Here is a 21,648-nt window from a genome sequence, read left to right on the forward strand (position 1 = left end):
ACTGATCGTTGCATTAACGTTAAGATAGGAACTAGTTTATCTGCCACATTCCATAATTTATCTGGTGTTCCTCAAGGGAGTATATTAGGACCTTTACTATTTATTATATTTATTAACGATGTCGTGTTTGCTATTCCTCATGTTAAATTGTTATTATATGCTGACGATCTAAAAATGTTCCTACCTGTTAAATATTCTGACGACTGTGAAATGTTACAAGACTCGTTAAACTATTTTTCTGCATGGTGTTTTAATAATGAAATGTTACTTAATGTTAGCAAATGTAGTTGTATATCATTCTCAAAGAAAAAAAAATCCTATTATTTATAACTACAAAATCAATGAAGACAGCGTTCCACGTTTTTCTCAGGTTCGGGACTTAGGAGTTATTTTAGACAGTAAGCTTAGTTTATCTAGCTATTATCAAACTATCGTCACTAAAGCTCTTAAACTGTTAGGATTTGTCTTACGTGTCTCGGCCGACTTTAAAGATCCTTTCAGTTTATAAACATTATACTGTTCTTTAGTCCGTCCCATCCTGGAATTTGCCAGTGTAGTTTGGTGTCCCCATCAAATCACATACATAGATAAAATTGAAAAAAATCAGAAAAAAATCACACGTGTTATGTTTCATCGTCTTCCCTGGTCAAACCAAATTCCACGTCCTTCGTATAATGTTCGGTGTTTACTATTTGGCTTAGAGACTTTTATGCATAAATTATTAATTGTAGATTTTGATGCACCTGACATTTTAAATTTTATTTGCTTTTCTACTCCCTCTAGAGGTCTTAGAAGTAGAGAGCTACTAAGAAACCCTTTTAGATCGACTGGTTTTGGTGCCAATGATCCACTGCTCAAAATGATTGATGTGTATAATAGGTTAGGGTTATCAGCAGATTTCAATCAATCCGTTAGTCAGCTGCGTCAGCATATTCAAGTTAGTTCTAGGGCCATACTTTAAACTTGTACTCTGTAAGCATTAAGTTATTTAGGCATACTGCCCGATAACTTTGATTTAAATAAATAAATAAATAATAAATAAATAAATAAATCTGCGGCGATAAACGACTGCACGTCATCATTATCCTGCGTTGACGTCCGTGAACCATCTCCGGCAATTGGGGAAGATGAAATTGTCGAGAGAGCTGTGGAAAGCTCAATAGAGTTGAACCGTGAAGCTTCAAGCGTCAAGGAGCTTCAAAATAATAATACTGTGGAGAGAGAAATTTGCATCACATGCTGCGCACAGCTGGACACATTGTCGAAACTGTTAAAAGAACAAAACATGCATTTGTATAAGCTAACGAAAGCTGTTATCCACAATAATGTTAAAAATAAGTCCTTTACCTGTCCAAATTGCTCTGCTAGTAGTGCTAGTTGTTCTTCGAAAGAGACTGTCGACCGGCTGAAATTGAAAACAAAGAAGCGTTAGACAATTTTGAACGATTGTTGAGCGATAAAAGTAATTTTATCGCTACTGCTAAAATAATATCTAATTCCCTTGCTTCTGTTACTCCAGAAAATCGAATGAACGATGCAGTAATAAAACTATTTAGTGCCACTTTCTTATGTAAGTGCAGCTGGCTGGGTGGAGGTAAAAGTAGTGCCAAGATCCCTATGGGCCAGTACAAACACGTGCATCGCCTTCTAATGGTCATTGGTAGAACTTCTGAAGTAACTGTAACGTTGGAAAACGCAAAACTGTTTTTGAAATCAAAAGTATGGAATGCAAAGAGCCGTCTCGCATGCAAGAATATACGAAAGAGCCTTGTTCGTAAGCGAATTAAAAAGAATGAATAAATACATACCACCATTCTTTTTCCTTGTGTCAACCTGTGTGATGTACGTTATTCAATCTTGTGTTTCTTCGCCTTCCTCTTTTTGTCTTTGCAATATAATTGCTTTCGTCCGGCTCTGGCTTACACATGCAAATAAAAAATAATGTAAAAATATGTTAACGTTAAATGACTTTATACCCAATAGCAACACTGTACTAAAACTATTACCATAGAATGGTACACTAATGCAGTGTCTTAATCCAATACATATAAAGTATTCTTACCTTGAAGAGTTCGCGTGATACAAATTTTTAACGAAGCGGAAGTCCTGCTTTTGTGGTTCCACCATATAGTATGCCATCTTGTTGTTGAATTTATGTAAACCGTTTAGTGTGTCTGACGGTAGCATTGTGCCTGTGCATTTTGTGTTCTGTAAATTTCAAACAATAGCGTTAGAAATGGTAACAATCATATCTTACCAATTAACTTACCTTTTTGTGAAGTGTTTGCCTTGCCTGTTTGCTAACGTCGTTTGCGGATGTGATGCTCAAAAAAGTTTTTATAATCTACTTTGCTATTTTTACTATTGTTATGTCGATTAACACAGTTTAACGCAAAAGTTGATGTTGGGTACATTGTAATATAACTAAGGTTTTGTCATGTTACATATCCTGGCCTCAGGGCAATTAGCCATTTAAGTTAAATGCACATTATATGAAATGCAATTGGTTATATTTTGTGCTCAAATTTCACAATATATACTTCCTATGAAAAGCTTTATCATCAGCCATCCGTGTGTAGCAATCAACTTTACATAACTAAATGCTCTCTAGTGTGATCTACGCAAGAGAATTCCTAAGTTTTGTGTGTATTGTTTCATATTTTATGTTATATATAATAATGAGTCCAAGTAGAGAGAACCTGTTTATTCTAACTCCAAATTACAACTGCCCGTAAACACGCTTCAAGCCCAGGTGGCCTGTGGGAGCCGCGTTGCGCTGACTTGCAACTGGAGACCGCTGTCGTCTGGTCCCACGATCGATTGTCACTAGAGATCGCTGTCGTCTGGTCCCACGGTCGCTTGTCACTGGAGACCGCTGTCGTCTGGTGCATTAAGCGATGGAATGTGTGACTATATGTTATACCAATTGAGTAAGGTTAAAACCTTACTTCGACGAAACTATGGTTCTTTGTCATGGCTAAGCAAAAATGAATGAATTTAGATGTCGTGGAAAGGTATGTTTACCAAAAAAAACATGGTGCTGAAGTAAATAGCAAAACGAATTCACTGGCAATATTTTACAACACATCATTCTATGGTTCAAGCCCCGTATGGACTGACCTACTAGTAGCAAAGACTGACTATCATGCTGCGTGGTAGTGATGGGCGTTTCGGAGCGCATCAAAGGCTCCGGAGCCGGCTCCGACTTTTTCCCGGAGCCGGCTCCGCTCCGACGGCTCCGGAGCCGTTGATGCGCTCCGAAACGCCCATCACTACAACGCAGCATGATAGTCAGTCTTTGCTACTAGTAGGTCAGTCCATACGGGGCTTGAACCATAGAATGATGTGTTGTAAAATATTGCCAGTGAATTCGTTTTGCTATTTACTTCAGCACCATGTTTTTTTTGGTAAACATACCTTTCCACGACATCTAAATTCATTCATTTTTGCTTAGCCATGACAAAGAACCATAGTTTCGTCGAAGTAAGGTTTTAACCTTACTCAATTGGTATAACATATAGTCACACATTCCATCGCTTAATGCACCAGACGACAGCGGTCTCCAGTGACAAGCGACCGTGGGACCAGACGACAGCGATCTCTAGTGACAATCGACCGTGGGACCAGACGACAGCGGTCTCCAGTTGCAAGTCAGCGCAACGCGGCTCCCACAGGCCACCTGGGCTTGAAGCGTGTTTACGGGCAGTTGTAATTTGGAGTTAGAATAAACAGGTTCTCTCTACTTGGACTCATTATTATATATAACATAAAATATGAAACAATACACACAAAACTTAGGAATTCTCTTGCGTAGATCACACTAGAGAGCATTTAGTTATGTAAAGTTGATTGCTACACACGGATGGCTGATGATAAAGCTTTTCATAGGAAGTATATATTGTGAAATTTGAGCACAAAATATAACCAATTGCATTTCATATAATGTGCATTTAACTTAAATGGCTAATTGCCCTGAGGCCAGGATATGTAACATGACAAAACCTTAGTTATATTACAATGTACCCAACATCAACTTTTGCGTTAAACTGTGTTAATCGACATAACAATAGTAAAAATAGCAAAGTAGATTATAAAAACTTTTTTGAGCATCACATCCGCAAACGACGTTAGCAAACAGGCAAGGCAAACACTTCACAAAAAGGTAAGTTAATTGGTAAGATATGATTGTTACCATTTCTAACGCTATTGTTTGAAATTTACAGAACACAAAATGCACAGGCACAATGCTACCGTCAGACACACTAAACGGTTTACATAAATTCAACAACAAGATGGCATACTATATGGTGGAACCACAAAAGCAGGACTTCCGCTTCGTTAAAAATTTGTATCACGCGAACTCTTCAAGGTAAGAATACTTTATATGTATTGGATTAAGACACTGCATTAGTGTACCATTCTATGGTAATAGTTTTAGTACAGTGTTGCTATTGGGTATAAAGTCATTTAACGTTAACATATTTTTACATTATTTTTTATTTGCATGTGTAAGCCAGAGCCGGACGAAAGCAATTATATTGCAAAGACAAAAAGAGGAAGGCGAAGAAACACAAGATTGAATAACGTACATCACACAGGTTGACACAAGGAAAAAGAATGGTGGTATGTATTTATTCATTCTTTTTAATTCGCTTACGAACAAGGCTCTTTCGTATATTCTTGCATGCGAGACGGCTCTTTGCATTCCATACTTTTGATTTCAAAAACAGTTTTGCGTTTTCCAACGTTACAGTTACTTCAGAAGTTCTACCAATGACCATTAGAAGGCGATGCACGTGTTTGTACTGGCCCATAGGGATCTTGGCACTACTTTTACCTCCACCCAGCCAGCTGCACTTACATAAGAAAGTGGCACTAAATAGTTTTATTACTGCATCGTTCATTCGATTTTCTGGAGTAACAGAAGCAAGGGAATTAGATATTATTTTAGCAGTAGCGATAAAATTACTTTTATCGCTCAACAATCGTTCAAAATTGTCTAACGCTTCTTTGTTTTCAATTTCAGCCGGTCTTGGCGATTCATCGACAGTCTCTTTCGAAGAACAACTAGCACTACTAGCAGAGCAATTTGGACAGGTAAAGGACTTATTTTTAACATTATTGTGGATAACAGCTTTCGTTAGCTTATACAAATGCATGTTTTGTTCTTTTAACAGTTTCGACAATGTGTCCAGCTGTGCGCAGCATGTGATGCAAATTTCTCTCTCCACAGTATTATTATTTTGAAGCTCCTTGACGCTTGAAGCTTCACGGTTCAACTCTATTGAGCTTTCCACAGCTCTCTCGACAATTTCATCTTCCCCAATTGCCGGAGATGGTTCACGGACGTCAACGCAGGATAATGATGACGTGCAGTCGTTTATCGCCGCAGATTTATTTATTTATTTATTATTTATTTATTTATTTAAATCAAAGTTATCGGGCAGTATGCCTAAATAACTTAATGCTTACAGAGTACAAGTTTAAAGTATGGCCCTAGAACTAACTTGAATATGCTGACGCAGCTGACTAACGGATTGATTGAAATCTGCTGATAACCCTAACCTATTATACACATCAATCATTTTGAGCAGTGGATCATTGGCACCAAAACCAGTCGATCTAAAAGGGTTTCTTAGTAGCTCTCTACTTCTAAGACCTCTAGAGGGAGTAGAAAAGCAAATAAAATTTAAAATGTCAGGTGCATCAAAATCTACAATTAATAATTTATGCATAAAAGTCTCTAAGCCAAATAGTAAACACCGAACATTATACGAAGGACGTGGAATTTGGTTTGACCAGGGAAGACGATGAAACATAACACGTGTGATTTTTTTTCTGATTTTTTTCAATTTTATCTATGTATGTGATTTGATGGGGACACCAAACTACACTGGCAAATTCCAGGATGGGACGGACTAAAGAACAGTATAATGTTTATAAACTGAAAGGATCTTTAAAGTCGGCCGAGACACGTAAGACAAATCCTAACAGTTTAAGAGCTTTAGTGACGATAGTTTGATAATGGCTAGATAAACTAAGCTTACTGTCTAAAATAACTCCTAAGTCCCGAACCTGAGAAAAACGTGGAACGCTGTCTTCATTGATTTTGTAGTTATAAATAATAGGATTTTTTTTTCTTTGAGAATGATATACAACTACATTTGCTAACATTAAGTAACATTTCATTATTAAAACACCATGCAGAAAAATAGTTTAACGAGTCTTGTAACATTTCACAGTCGTCAGAATATTTAACAGGTAGGAACATTTTTAGATCGTCAGCATATAATAACAATTTAACATGAGGAATAGCAAACACGACATCGTTAATAAATATAATAAATAGTAAAGGTCCTAATATACTCCCTTGAGGAACACCAGATAAATTATGGAATGTGGCAGATAAACTAGTTCCTATCTTAACGTTAATGCAACGATCAGTTAAATAACTTCTTAATCACTCAACAACATTTGTGTGAACACCATACTTTGATAATTTAGATAGCAATAGAAAGTGGTTGACCTTGTCAAAAGCAGCGCAGAAGTCAGTATAAATGACGTCAACCTGTAAGCCCTTGTCAATATAGGAGTGGCAAAAGTTAAGTAAGTATATTAGATTGGTCTCAATCGATCGTTTCGGCATAAAGCCATGTTGAACATTAGAAATTAATGGTGAAAAGGCTTGGAGCATATGACGAGACATTATCTTTTCAAACAGTTTACTGCACGCACATAACATTGAAATTCCTCTATAATTGCACACATTACTTTTGTCAGATTTTTTATAAACAGGAAACATCCACGATGATTTCCAAAGACGCGGGAAGCATTTCGATTGCAAGGATTTGTTGAATAGTTTGGTCAGTATGGGAATGAAAGCAGCCTTGCAGTTAATGAGAATTGAGCTGGGAATATTGTCAGGCCCAGGTGCGTAGGAAAGCTTCAACAACGAAATAGCAGATTCCACCTCATCATCGTTGATTAGTGGTGTGCATAAATTAACCTCATCATTTATGAAGGATAAAGCCGATGTTGAGTTAGACGGTACCGAGGAATTGTTGGTGTACACAGAAGAAAAATATGAGGCAAATGCATTGCAAAACTCTTCATCTCCGGTAATGGTGTTTCCCTCAAACTGCATCGAGGAAGGAAGTCGTCCACAGGATTCCTTATCTTTAGCAAATTTCCAGAATGATGTGGGATGTCTTTTGATATTGATTTCAATTTTCCTGACGTAGTTGGCGTAGGCGGTTCGGTTCAGCTGCTTATATATTTTTGAGGCGCGAGCAAAATTTATTTGATTAGTGCTGTTTTTTAGTCGATGTAGTTTTTTAAGGGCCCGTGATCTTCGACGTTTAGTCAAACGTAGTGCAGAATTGGTCCATGGTGGATGAGCACGAACATTAAACCGTGGGATGAATTGTTCATAGAGTTCATTCATTTGAGAAGAAAATTCAACCACACTGTCGTTGATGTCGTCATAATCAGCGATAGAGTCCCAGTTGATTTGGTTAAGTGCAGAAACGAGATCAGTGAAATTAGTTCGTCTAAAATTGAAATCTGCTTGACGTGGGGGTTGAGATGACGGTACACTGTATTGCGGGAGCGTGAAGTATGTAAGTAAAGCTGGAAGATGTCCATCAGGTTCAACAATACTGTCGATGCATAATTCGATTGGCCTCATGTAATTAGTAACTTTGTCGTTCGCAAACACTAGATCTAACATATTGTTATTGTGGTTTAGAACAGTGTGAAGTTGGCGAAGACCTTCAAAGCTTAGTTCATCGAGTAGAGCTTGACTGGTAGGGGATAGTCGGGTAAGCATAAGATTCAGTGTCGGAAATTTGCCGTTGATACCCCACTTAAGATTAGGTTGATTGAAGTCCCCGAACAGAATAAAAAAGTCATTCTTATATTTCTCTCTCGTTAAGTGCAATGAATTACAGAATGCATTTATGGTGTCCATGTTGGCTGATTGATCAGGAGGCAAATAAAATGATCCGATTATTAGCGAAACATTAAGAACTTTTACTCGAACCCAAAGGCATTAAATTGTAGATGTGTTTGTCGAGCACAGAGAGGAAGCATAATTTGCATTGATCGCAACGAGGACACCACCACCTCTACATTTGTTACTGTTTGCTGCAGAACGATCCGTACGGAATGTATTAAAGCGGTTGTTATCAAACAAAAGCTCAGATGGAAAGCTGTCATCTACACCAGCAGCACCAGTGTCAAAATTCAGGCTCACCCGAGTGTCATCTGAGCCCTCACTGTGAGTGTGGAGTGAGTGTGGAAAAACAGTCCAAATTGACATTCATAACGAAGGGCGGGGGAGCGCTTGCTGTCAAAAATGTGGGTGAAAGAAGCCCTATTTGACTGTGGATCGTTTGGCTAAAAAAAAGTAGGTGATATTGTCCCCCACACTTGTGTACCATTTCATTTCGTGTTGTTGTTGTGTATTGGTATTCCACCGTGTGCTCCCGTTGTGTGCCATTGCGTGTTGTGTGTATTCGTATGCCATCGTGTACTCTCGTACTCTTTTGATACTTGGTCTGTGTGAGAGAAGAGAGAGAGAGGTTAGACTTTTTTCAATTAAACTTACCGTGGCGCTGCTGGTATTCGATTCATCGACGACATCAAGTAGGGCCTTTCGCTACAGTCGGCGTTCTCATTTATCTATTGGTCTGGATCGAATACGAGTGTGTTACGTTGCTACATATAGAAATTAATATTGTGTTTACCACTTTCATGATGCGATGGTAATGTTTCAGTATTGTTCACAGATATGGAAAACAAAAACAAAAACGTAAGCATCGTAGACGAAAATGGGAATCCTGGTAAGCGGTCCTTAAGCATGCTAAGAAATTTTGAAGAAGAAGAAGAAACAACACTTGGTATGTATTTAAATGTTATAGTTCGATTTTCACCATTCTTAAACTTTGTAATTAATTTGCGTTATGTTGCTTCGATGTTGCTTTTATACAGATTCTGGAAACGCTAAAAAGCAGCAAAAAGAGCAACCATCTGGGACAATGAAGAATTATATTGTTTTTCCAAATGGACAAAAACTAGAAATTCGTGGCACTATTTGTGGTGAGTGTAATGGAGAATTCGTTGTTACGTTCATGAGTAATTTTATCGTTTCCATGCAGGTGCTGTCAATCTGGATCAAACTGTATGTGCGAAACCATTAGATGCTAATCCGAGTGAGTTATTTCAAGATCCTTTATGTTACTTCGTTATTAACAGTACTTTTTTTCTTACAGGCTCCACACAAACACAGCAAACTATTTTTTTAAAAACTGCTGGAGCTACTCCATGTAAGATTCATGAACACCCTTCCCTCAACCTTTTGAAATAATCGTTATCTTTTTCGCAGGTACTACCAAACCTGTACAACAGCCATTAGATGTTAAAAAGTCCGCTGGAAAACCAGATTCCGTCACACATACACAGCAAACTATTTTTTTAAAGACTGCTGGAGCTACTCCAAGTGAGATTCATGAACACCCTTCCCTCAACCTTTTTAATAATCGTTATCTTTTTTGCAGGTACTAGCAAACCTGTACAACAGCCATTAGATGTTAAAAAGTCTGCTGGAAAGCCACATCCCGTTACACAAACACAGCAAACTATTTTTTTAAAGACTGCTGAAGCTACTCCAAGTGAGATTCATGAACACCCTTCCCTAAACCTTTTTAATAATCGTTATCTTTTCTGCAGGTACTAGCAAACCTGTACAACAGCCATTAGATGTTAAAAAGTCTGCTGGAAAGCCACATCCCGTTACACAAACACAGCAAACTATTTTTTTAAAGACTGCTGGAGCTACGCCGAGTAAGTTTTATTTTAACCAATTTCGTACGCTTTGTAATGACCATATTCTTCCTGCATAGGTTATAGTAAATCAATCCAACAAACGTCTTTGGAAACGTCAGGAGATATTATGGGTAGGTTAATTGACGACACCTTCTTTAAATATGAGTTCGTTACATTCGTGACAAATAATATGTTTTCCATTCAGAGTATAGCAAACTAAAACAGCATTCCAAAACATCTTACGCTACTCCGGGTAAGCAAATTGAAACATGTTTTAATTATAATTGTGGTAATCTATCTCATTTTATAGGTCCGAGCAAACCGAGTCTGCAAATGGTTAATACCGAACTATCTGGTGGTTTGCTTGGTGAGTGAAAAAGAATTAAAATTTAGTTCATAGACCTAATTAACTTGTTGTACAGCAGCCAATACAACTTATTATGAGCAAACATATTCAGAGCGTAGAAACAAAAGACCAAATAAGGCATGTGTTAAATATATTTGTTTTATTTTTAATATTTGGTTTGTTCTTCCATATTTATTTCAGATCCCGACGATACTCCATTCTTAATCACCAAGAACATATTACGACAGCTTATTCGTGGTACTTATATGGGTCCGAAGGGTGACTTGAATATATGGTAATTTGTTTTTTATTTGTGATTTTAGATGAAGTTACTAGCGTATTCCAGGAACAAAGGGATAGTTTCATGGAACCAATGTTTCGACGCATGGCCGGAATGGAAGCGACTTTTGCTTCACTGTATAATCAAATCTCGTCACAGACCAATCAAACGAATGTTGATCCAAAAGTGTTGGAAAATTTCGAGTTTGATACCATCGACAGTGGCGAAGCATTGACTGAACTTGACGAGCGACTTAAAAACGATGATCAGTATAAAACTACGTTTGTTGCATGGGTTCAAAGGTACATTAACGTGCCAATAAGTACAAAAAGGATGTCGAAACTGCTCAAAGCGTTATTTACACCCAAATTTCTTTGCCTTCTGACATGGAGTGGAAGAGGAAAAAGAGCAATGTACACTTTGTCAAATTATAAAGGAATAATAGACTTGTTTAAAACTGTAGGAAGTACTGAACTTTCCAAAGTAGGGGACCGTGAAGTTGCAGATTTCTTCATCCTTAAATTGAGATACGCTACATACTATCTAAGCCGGCAGGAATGCAACCAAACAAATAGTTGAGGAATCTTTAAGTTTAATTGAGGTTTAAAAGCCTTTGACTTTACACTTCATTGAATTTCGCCTCTTAATTCATGTGATATCTTAGAACTCTTATATATACAATACAATGCAGTACAAAATAAATGAAATCGATGTTTTGTTAACAAGTTATAATAGTTTTTATTATTCACTCATCAAGTTATTTTGTATTAGTCATTGAGTGTATTTAATAATGGAAATAATACCATATTTCCATCAGCTTCTTTGATAGTTCTAGCAAATTTAAGTTTGACATCGGAGCATTCTAATAAAACCTCGTCATTTTTCAAATCATCTTTATAAACAGAGTATATATGTAGCTTTGTGGAAGAAATGTGCTCGTCAAAATATTCGAAAATACGGGAAAACATTTTTCCAACTATCATCAACTTATCCTGCTCTTGTCTTACTGAAACAAATTTTAAAATTACGTTTTTGTTGGTCATAAATAAATCGTTGACATCATCATTTCGCAGCTTTAAATTTTTCTTCACATTCATAGTAATAGTTTGCCCTCTTTGCGTATAAAACGGCTGACGAAATGGTTGATCGTTTTGTTGAGCTCCTGTAAAATTTTCAAATTCCGATATTCTACGAATTGCCTGTTCTAAACATCTATAGTTAGTTCTAATGAGCCTGTTTTTTATATTTCCTAGCTTGCGTTCATATGCATATGTTGAGTGATAGTCCAGAGGACCAAACCGCTCTACTTCTTCTTCGAGGTGGATTAGACTATGTACATTGGACGTAACAGCTTTTTTATGATATACATCGGCAAATGTTTCTACAAAAGTTTTTAGCATAGTACCAGCAGCTTTCCAGTGTTCTTTATGTTCGGTCGATGAAAATATCGTTATAGCACAGAAATAAAGCATAAAATGCTTATATTCCTGCTCACTCAACAATCCTTCCAATACTACGGGAGCCACGTAATGGAGAAACGTTTTGCAATCTGATCCTTTCCAATATGCTAGGTCGTCAATCGGGCGCATTTTTTGGTTCGTTTCAAAGGGGAGTTTTTGTTTTAGGAGTCTTTGTTTAAATTCTTCACGTTGCTGGCGATTCCATCTTTTCCATTCTTTTAACACTCCCATGTACCAAATGTGAAGTAGTTTTTTTGTAAGACCAATGTCTATTTGATGGAGACGATCAACAACAATCATATCCAGAATGATGTCAAATTCGTCCAAATCAATCAACGGCGTAGACCCCGTACAATGCAGAATATAATCTCCATCTAAAAATCCTTTGTGAGTGCGCTTTGCCGCAGACGTATCCAAAAAGACCATTCGTTGTGACACCGATTCTCCTTCACAGCAACATTTTAAACAGGAGTGTCTTCCAGTATGACCTTGGACACCTGCAAAGAAATAACATTTAGAAAATTTTACCTGTCATAAATGCTTATATTTTACCTTTAATGAAAGCTCGTGCTGGTGTATCTGCGATGATGGCTCGTAATTTTAACGTGATGGCATTTTCTCCCACCATCAGTCCAGTGCTCGATAATAAATTTATCTCATCGACTAGCTGCCGCAGATAAAGCTCATTACTTTCCGGTTTTGTTGGTCCGCAATAGATAGCCACGATCATCACTGGCCAATCCGGCTGGTCAACAATCTTCAACAAAATTGGCCAGAACTGTGTTTTAGATCGCGTATGAAGAGGAAGGCCATCGATGTTAAGATCGTACTGAAGCGTCTGTGGCACTGCAGTATGTTTTCTTTTAGAAGAGAAGGTTATTTAAATTATTACTTAGTATTCTCACATCAGCTTTTCGGGAGCCTTCTAAACAAATGCATATATTCGTATTCATAAGCAATGTAGATTTACTTACCGCATTTCACTTGTCAAGCAGTGGCGTATTCCATTATACCAAAATTTGCCATTTCCTATGGACGAAAGGATAGCAGGATTTCGTCGTGTCCGCAGCAATGTCCTTGGATCTTTAGGCACACGGAGATCTGTGTTGGCTCGAAGATATTTTAACAAACTTTTTAAAGATGCGTGCGATTCTGATCGAGCTAGCGCCCAATACCGTAAGCCCTCTTCGCTTGTCATTTTGGTGTAGTCAGGATCGTTTTCATCGTCCTCAGATGCTATGTCCTGATCGTCGTCCATCGATGCTTCATCTTCCGATTCACTTAGGTTCAGTTCCAAATCCTGAGTTTCTTGAAAAAGCATGAGTTCGGGATCAACTGATGATGCCATATCGGTATTCTCGCCATCGAACAGCTCCGGTGAAGTCGACGCTGCTACAAAGCCAACAAGAAATGCTAATTATAGAACTGTAAACTTAATAGCTGTTACATTAGAATACTTACCTTGTAGTTCTGATGGCGATACCACATTCACAATATCTTCCACCGATTCTTTATACTGCTTTAACAGTTTTGCGGCTCTTCGGTATAAAACGCCAGACTTACGCAGAGCCTGCAAATGGCGATTTTTGCCACACAATTTGTTTATAACCGAGAGTTTTTTCTCATTTGAGTCCATTTTCATAAAGAAAACTAACTTAAATATCAACACAAATGCGTACAAGGTTGCTAAAATGCTGCGAAAGACGCCACGAAGCTGCGAACCACAAACATGCAAAAGACGCTACGAAAAATGTTTTGATTTTTTCCTTCTTCTCTTCCAAACATATTCTCCCTCTTCCCTTGCTGCCAAGTTTCTCAGTAGCGTCACCTATCGGACTTTGCACAAAGCTCTGAAAAGTGTATGATTTTGTTGGATTTCGACACTGTTTCAGACAGAAAGGCTCACAAATCTGTGTTTTGACAGCTTCGGTGCTGCTGGTGTAGCGACGTTTCCGTAAGAACGATAACATCCCAGTCGGCGATTGCAGTATTAGCAAAACATTCAGAGGTTTTAGTACGTAAGCCTCTGACGTTTTGATAAAAGATATTGAATGTGTTTAGTACTGGCTCCATAGGTAAAGTTGAATGACTTAATGTTGGCTTAAAAAAGTCGAACCGGAGGAATTATTTTGAGTCAGGTGAGTTTCAGGTGAGTTTGCATTTTTAAGATGATGGCTCGGTGATGGACTATGTTGTGTTGTGTGTGTTGGTGGGATCACATTTATGCAGTTGACATCATTATGCATAAAATTAGTAGTTGAGAAACTTCTGGCAGTTGAATTGTTTGAAGGAGGAAAGCAAGATACCGGGAGTGTTGGTGTGAATTGTTTCTTCTGTTTTGAATTGCATTAAACACCATCAAAAAAGACCAAAGGGGGCGGCTCAGTAACGCCACGGGACACCTTCTCCTGCTGATTTTTCGATGAAGCATCCAATGTATGGTTATTCACCGTTAAAACTTTACACGGTACATCGCAGGCCTGCCGTTGTGATGATACCGCATTAAAATATTTTAACGGTGGCGGGTTCGGGTTTTTCAATGAAATTTTTACCGAACTTGAAGCAAATTGTACTGATTTGACATATATATGGTATGTTAAATTTAGAAAACCGCGTATCTCCGAATCCGCGTAAGTCGAGAACCGCGTAACTAGGGAACAGAGTGTATAGCTATCAATGCTAATGACATCTCATCATAGCTCATCAATACTATTTACCCTTGTGCTGTTAAAAATAAAAGCACGTGTAATGTATACTTATATGTGTGTGATTTTATTTCAAATCGAAAGAGCGCGAGATCACCAAAAACTCTACATGAGAGATTTTTTTTTATTTGGTCTCTTAAAACAGATTAAGAAAAAACCTAGGGGACAAAACCAACACGCTTTCTCGTTCTGTTAAACTGATAGAGCGAGCTCGCTATATGACGTTTGCAGAACGAGAGAACGTGTTGGTTTAGTTCCATACCCAAGTAGCAGAGCCGAAGTTTTTCAGAGATTTTTCTGTGTGCCAAAGCGAGATGCCCTGTCGTTTCTCTCTAGATTTTGGACAGCAAACCGCTGCGCGTGTAGAGGTGTGTGCGTGTGACGAAAAACGATGGATGAAAAACGCGAGGAGCGGGGTCTGAAGTCTTTCGTTGGTCAAACACACACATCCATCTACCAGCGGATTGCGCTTCACCGTGTCTACCCATCTTTCTCGATCTACCATGATTTTTTCTGCTATCGCACTCATCCAGGTGTTAGGCATCCTCAGTCTGTCCAGAACTTTCGTTGTGGAAGGATGTGCGGGAGTGATTTGCGATTTCTTGTGTCCCCTACTTTCGTTGTTTACGTTTTGCGCAGTGTTGCTTCTTATTTCATTGTGGAATGATTTATCCTAGCTAACTTGTTGAGGTAAGTTTCTTGATCTTGTAGACAAACAGAATCCGAACTGTCATGTGTAGGCATTAAACGTCAAATGACACATATGTACATACCTTTGCATTTATACAAATGTCAAAAAGATGTGAACTGTCAAAAATAATAAGGAAGTTAATTCACGCTGAACTGTTAACAGAAAAACACGTGAATCTGTGTCTGCCGTCCTTACGTCCTTATGTCCCTAAGTTCAGCTCGCCTCCTACATCTCAGAAGTTGGATACGATAACTAGATAAAATACCACGCAGTTTCTGTGTTTGTGATTGTGTTTGAAAGCCTGCGGTTCGAAATGGCCACGAAAGAGGAAATGCTGTGCGCGCTCGAGTACGCCAAAGTAAATGTACCACCGACTGCTACAATTTCAGAATTACGTAAATTGTACAATGCAAACGTTGGAAATATCGATGAACCAGGCGTGTTAAGTGATGTGCCCGCGGATATTGAAACCTCGAAAGCAGAAGGTAAATTAGCATTGTCGACCAGCTCGGTCAATGCTGAGAACAATGGCGCCGCCATTTTGCGAAGTGTTGTAAGGCATGCTGAGAACAATGCGGTATCGCATAGTTCAACTTTAGTCGGAACCCTGGAAAACGCCACACATTTGGTTCCAAACCCAGTAAACACCGCTCCAAGTGTACATGAAGAGATAGAGCTTCTCAAGAAAAAACTCGAAATACTTGAACTAAAGCAGCGAATTAGTCTCCTCGAAGCTCCGGTTGTTACACATACAACGCAACAACCATTATTCATCAAGTTCAATGAATTTGTCGATGTGTTCAGCGGTGATAAAAGAGAGCATGTTGAGCGATGGTTCAAGGAACTTGAGCGTGCATTTCTTCCCTATCGCATGGATGATACTATGAAGTTCCACAGTACACGCCAATTGCTTACCGGTACAGCTGCTTTTTTTGCTAAATCCCTAGACGTTACAACATATCATGAGTTGAAAGACAATCTGATACAAAATTTCGGCACAACCACATCTTTAGAGAATGTGTACAAACAACTGAGAGGACGACGTCTTGCACGAAACGAACCCGTCATAAGGTATATTTTGGACATGCAAGCTATGGCATGCGATGTACCCATCCCAGAAATGGATTTAATTAATATTATCATCGATGGACTCGGTGATCCCATCAACGAGGCATGGATTAGATTTTCTGCAAAATCTATGGACGATTTAAAACAACTGCTGAAAAGATATGAGGAGATTCGTCCACGTAATACTGCCACACCATTATGATCAGGGTCCATCTGCAAGCCGTTAGGATCATCGAGCAACCAACAAAGTGAAGTAAGATGCTACAACTGTTCGAAATTCGGGCATTATAAAAGTTCCTGCCCAATGCCGCGTAGACCACCAGGATCGTGCTTCAAATGTCACCAAGCTGGACACGCTGCTCGTAATTGCCCGAACAACATAATCATTCCATCGGCAGCAGCTCATCACTCAGTTCAGGATAACGTACAGCAGGAAACATTTAATACGGATCTAGAAGAATTTCAACAGGTGAGTGTTGCCTTTAAAGATCAAAAAGGTCAGAGTAGTGTGATGACATGCATACGTTCTCTTCTCGATACAGGAAGCCCAGTGAGCTTTATAGATTCTGCTTTAGTGCCCAAAACTCTTTTGCAACCACCTTCAATTTCACTATATCAGGGACTCGGAAACCAGAGATTAGTCGTCTGTGGTGAGGTGTCATGCCAAGTCAATTTTCAGAAGAATCAATTAGAACATCCATTTATTATCCTACCCAGTGAAAGTATTGCTTGGCCGATGATCATAGGTCGTGATCTATTAAAAAAATTTAATATTTTTCTTCGTCAACGCAATTTAAACAATGAACTCAATAAAGAAAATCTCACTCCTAACAGCGATGTATGCATGTCTTCACCTGCTCACAGTATTTCGTTGGCTCAATATACTCTAGAATCAAAACCGACTAAGCTAGAAAGACTATGTCCTGGAGAGTATCATGACACTCAAAGTGAGGCATTTGCAGAAATTTGTGCTATTGATTTACCTGACGTGAATGACGTGGAAGAATTAAAAATAGGCAAACATATTAGTAGCGATGAAAATACTGCTCTATTAAGTTCCATTCATCAAAATTACATTAATTACCCGCCTGATAAAATCATTTCACCCGATCATAGAATGAAAATAAGTCTCATTCATGATATGCCTCTATATACAAAACCTCGCCGATTGTCTTACGGAGAACGGAATCAAGTACGAGAAATAGTAAACGATCTTTTAGAAAAAAAAATTATTCGTCCCAGTAATTCGCCATATGCCTCGGCACTTGTTTTAGTCAGAAAGAAGAACGGAGAAATCCGTATGTGCATTGATTACAGACCTCTTAATAAAATTACGATCCGAGATAATTTCCCCTTGCCGTTGATCGAGACATGTCTAGAGCATTTGAGTAATAAACGAGTTTTTTCTCTGCTGGATCTAAAAAGCGGCTTTCACCAAGTAAAAATGCACGAGGATTCCACTAAGTATACTTCCTTTGTGACTCCTGATGGCCAGTATGAGTATCTTAAAATGCCTTTCGGTTTGAAAAATGCTCCTTCTGAGTTTCAACGTTTCATCAACACGATACTCCGGGAATTTATCGAAGCAGATAAACTAGTTGTATATCTAGACGATATTATAGTTGCCTCAACGGATTTTAAGTCTCATTTGAACACACTTAGTGCCGTCCTTAGAAAAATACGACATAATGGATTGGAGCTTCGACTAGACAAATGTCAGTTTGCTCAACAAGAACTGGATTACCTGGGGTATAGAGCAAACTCATGTGGAATACGCCCTAGCGATAGGCATATAACGGCTATAAAAAATTATCCTATGCCAACAAATACCAAACAAGTACGAAGGTGCTTGGGACTCTTCTCCTATTTTCGCAAATTTGTCCCTTCCTTTTCCAACATAGCAAAACCCTTGACCAATTTATTGCAAAATGATAAGCGTTTTGAGTTTGATTCATCATGTGAAGAAGCATTCTGTTCGTTACGTGACAAACTTATACAGTCTCCAGTCTTGGCAATTTTTGATCCGAAGCGTGAAACGGAACTACACTGCGATGCCAGTACTTCTGGTTTTGGAGCAGTTCTATTACAAAAACAAGATGATGGAAAATTCCATCCTCTAGCATTTTTCTCTAAAAACACAACAAAAGATGAAGCTAAGCTTCACAGTTATGAATTGGAAACGCTTTCCATTATATACGCATTAAAACGATTTCACGTTTATGTCCACGGAATTCCGATAAAAATCATAACAGACTGTAATTCACTTGTAGAAACCCTTAAAAATCGTAATTCCTCTGCAAAAATTGCTCGATGGTCGCTTTTTCTCGAAAATTATGAATACTCCATCCAACATCGTTCTGGTGCTTCAATGTGTCATGTCGATGCCCTGAGCAGACTGCAAGCTAGTTGTGCTGTTCATGAAATTGATTTAGATTTTCAATTGCAATTAGCTCAAGCGAGAGATCATGCTATTGAACAGATGAAGTCCAAGTTGGAACTTGGAGCTGTTGATGGTTATACATTGCAAGATGGATTAGTGTATCGAGAATCTCCAACCAAGGGACTTCAACTGTATGTGCCTCATGAGATGATAGATAACATCATTCGACATACCCATGAAAAGATCGGCCACTTAGCAGTAGATAAGACATGTGACAAGATAAGCAATCATTATTGGTTTCCTTGTATGAAGCCTCGAGTGGAACATTTTATAAGAAATTGCTTGAAATGTATTGTATATTCCGCCCCTCCTCGCATCAATAATAGAAACCTGCATAGCATCCCTAAGGAAGGAACACCATTTGATACACTTCATATTGACCATTTGGGTCCCTTGCCATCAGTAAGGTCGCAGAGGAAATATATTTTGGTGGTCATCGACGCTTTTACAAAATTACTTAAATTTATGCTACTCGCTCGACAAATGCTCAAGAAGTCTGTAACATTCTCAATCAATATATGTCTTATTACAGTCGTCCGAAGCGAATTATTACCGATCGAGCAACATGCTTTACTTCCAATCTTTTTGAAAACTTTCTTGAAAATAATGGCATTAAACACGTCTTAAATGCAACATGTTCACCTCAAGCGAATGGACAGGTCGAACGAGTTAATCGCATTCTTCGCCCAATTCTTAGTAAACTCTCAAATAGTCCTGATCATTGTGATTGGAGTTCACATTTACGCGCAGCCGAATATGCATTGAATAATACCAAGCACGCATCTACAAATTTCGCCCCTTCTATTCTCCTTTTTGGCGTCGAACAAAGAGGCCATGATGTTGACGAATTGACCGAGTTTCTTGATGAGAAAAAAAATACCGATATAGCTCGAGACCTAGATGAAATTCGTAATAAAGCGTCAGAAAACATAAAAAGATCTCAGGAAATTAATAAAACCTACTTCCGTAAAAACCACAAACCCGCTCCCGAATTCGAAATAGGTGATTTTGTCGTGATAAGAAACGTTGACACCACTGTGAACCAAAACAAAAAGTTAATTCCAAAATTTAAAGGGCCATACATAGTACATAAGATTTTACCTAACGATCGCTACGTTATTAAGGATATAGAAGGTTGTCAGATAACCCAAATTCCATACGATGGAGTTTTAGAAGCTAATAAGTTAAGAAAATGGATAGAACCTTCCGTGGTAATTGAGACCAACGAAACTTAACGGCAACATCCACTTAAAATTAGATTTAATTGAGGGCAATTAAATACTCAGGATAGCCGAGTTGTAGACAAACAGAATCCGAACTGTCATGTGTAGGCATTAAACGTCAAATGACACATATGTACAAAGTGGGTATAGGGACTAGGTGGGCTTATAGGTTTGGCGGGAAGGCCATATTGAACGAACGAATGACAGGAGGGGATTCGATTGTGATACGTAGTTTTTCACCCACACTACGACACATCATCCAAAATAGCCATTGGAATTCACACACATACATCAACAAATGATCGAATCCCCTCCTGTCATTTCGTTTTCATTTTTCTACAGTACGGCTGTCAATTTGTTCGGGATAAGCCCACCTGTATAATAAACCCACTTTGCATATGTACATACCTTTGCATTTATACAAATGTCAAAAAGATGTGAACTGTCAAAAATAATAAAGACCCAAATGACAATCGGACAGCATCTCACTATAGCGAGCCCGATGACATCTTGACGTTTTCATACTGAGACGCTGCCTTTGGCTGCCTCCCCCGTACTGAGCGAGCATTGTCTTTCTCATCGCCATGGTGAGCTGCAGAGGTTTGTATGGTGAGCATTCTGGCTAGCGCCAAATTTTCTCATGAGACGATCTGGCGCGCTTCATCGATCGGATGAGATGCCTTACCACATGATAGTGAGGTCGGATTTTGGATCGGCTGCCGATCTTGCTCATGTGAGTAGAACTGCGTGCTGCATGGTGAGGTGTGGGGTTGTGTGGTGTATGTGGATACCCGAGGGAGGTGAGACATTCAGCCGCGGTATTTTAAAGCGCCAAAACACTTGTTGTTCACGAACTGCATGTGTCGCTCTGCGAATCAATTTACGTTTATCTCGAAATTTTCTATAACGTTTTACAGTTTTAGGAGTGATAAAGTTATAAAAAATTGCTGAACGAATTTACGTTGCGCCAAAGCAAAACAAAATTGATTTTGCTCATCGAAAATTCGTTCAACAAAGCCAAACTGTTTTGAACATTAAAAGATCCGTAGAAGTGTTGTTTTTTTTTTTTATTTGCCATTTCAGACGGAAGATTTAGTCGTCGAAAATGTTCCCGAAAAAGTTAAAGCGAAGTGGAGAGCTTTATAAAAAAGCCGCGAAACTGGAAGAGCAGTTTGAAAAGGAGTGGGCATTGCAAAATGATCCTGCCGGACCCAGCAGCCAGCCAGCAGCTCAGCAATCTGCCGAGGGTATTTGCTAGACTTATTATGGTTTTACTTGATTTAAATCAATCAAAAAATCAACTAACATCTCTTTTAATTGTTTAATTGTAGATGTTGCTATGAATGAACCCTGTGAAGGTCCTGTGGCATCAATGGAAGAGGAGTATTTGGACGAAAACAATACAGATGACGAACGTGCTAGCGATGAAGGATCCATCCACAACGAAGATACTGATGGCGAAGAGTATTTAGAGGAAGAGTATTTGGAGGGAGAGTTTTTGGAGGCAGAGTTTTTGGAGGAGGCGAGCCTGGAAACTGATCCAGAAAGCGCGAAGCTACGAGACTCTTTGCGAACATGGTTTATTCGCAATAAAGTTGCTCGTAGCGAGA

General features: G+C 38.6%; 2 protein-coding genes across 4 annotated transcripts; one reads left to right on the forward strand and one right to left on the reverse strand.

The window, feature by feature from the left end:
* The first annotated feature begins 8,242 nt into the window (after positions 1-8,242).
* Positions 8,243-12,125, forward strand: LOC125906605 (uncharacterized). 2 transcript variants are annotated; one of them, XM_049606212.1, is made up of 12 exons: positions 8,243-8,407; positions 8,790-8,900; positions 8,992-9,099; positions 9,159-9,212; positions 9,273-9,326; positions 9,386-9,499; positions 9,730-9,843; positions 9,903-9,956; positions 10,031-10,078; positions 10,136-10,192; positions 10,373-10,429; positions 10,495-12,125. In XM_049606212.1, exons 2-12 carry the CDS (start codon positions 8,792-8,794, stop codon positions 11,028-11,030), a joined length of 1,305 nt encoding a protein of 434 aa, XP_049462169.1. In that variant the 5' UTR covers positions 8,243-8,407; positions 8,790-8,791; the 3' UTR covers positions 11,031-12,125. The 2 variants fall into 2 exon arrangements, with proteins under 2 accessions (XP_049462169.1, XP_049462170.1); XM_049606213.1 differs by lacking the exon at positions 10,031-10,078.
* Positions 11,165-13,847, reverse strand: LOC120952915 (uncharacterized). Of its 2 annotated transcripts, none has more exons than XM_040372504.2 (4): positions 13,373-13,847; positions 12,886-13,300; positions 12,464-12,771; positions 11,165-12,408 (listed from the first exon to the last, which is right to left on the reverse strand). In XM_040372504.2, exons 1-4 carry the CDS (start codon positions 13,551-13,553, stop codon positions 11,219-11,221), a joined length of 2,094 nt encoding a protein of 697 aa, XP_040228438.2. In that variant the 5' UTR covers positions 13,554-13,847; the 3' UTR covers positions 11,165-11,218. The 2 variants fall into 2 exon arrangements, with proteins under 2 accessions (XP_040228438.2, XP_040228437.2); XM_040372503.2 differs by having other exon boundaries at positions 12,886-13,303.
* Positions 13,848-21,648: the final 7,801 nt, after the last annotated feature.

This window comes from Anopheles coluzzii, chromosome 2 (assembly GCF_943734685.1).
Source record: "Anopheles coluzzii chromosome 2, AcolN3, whole genome shotgun sequence".
In the NCBI taxonomy this organism is placed as follows: Eukaryota; Metazoa; Arthropoda; class Insecta; order Diptera; family Culicidae; genus Anopheles; species Anopheles coluzzii.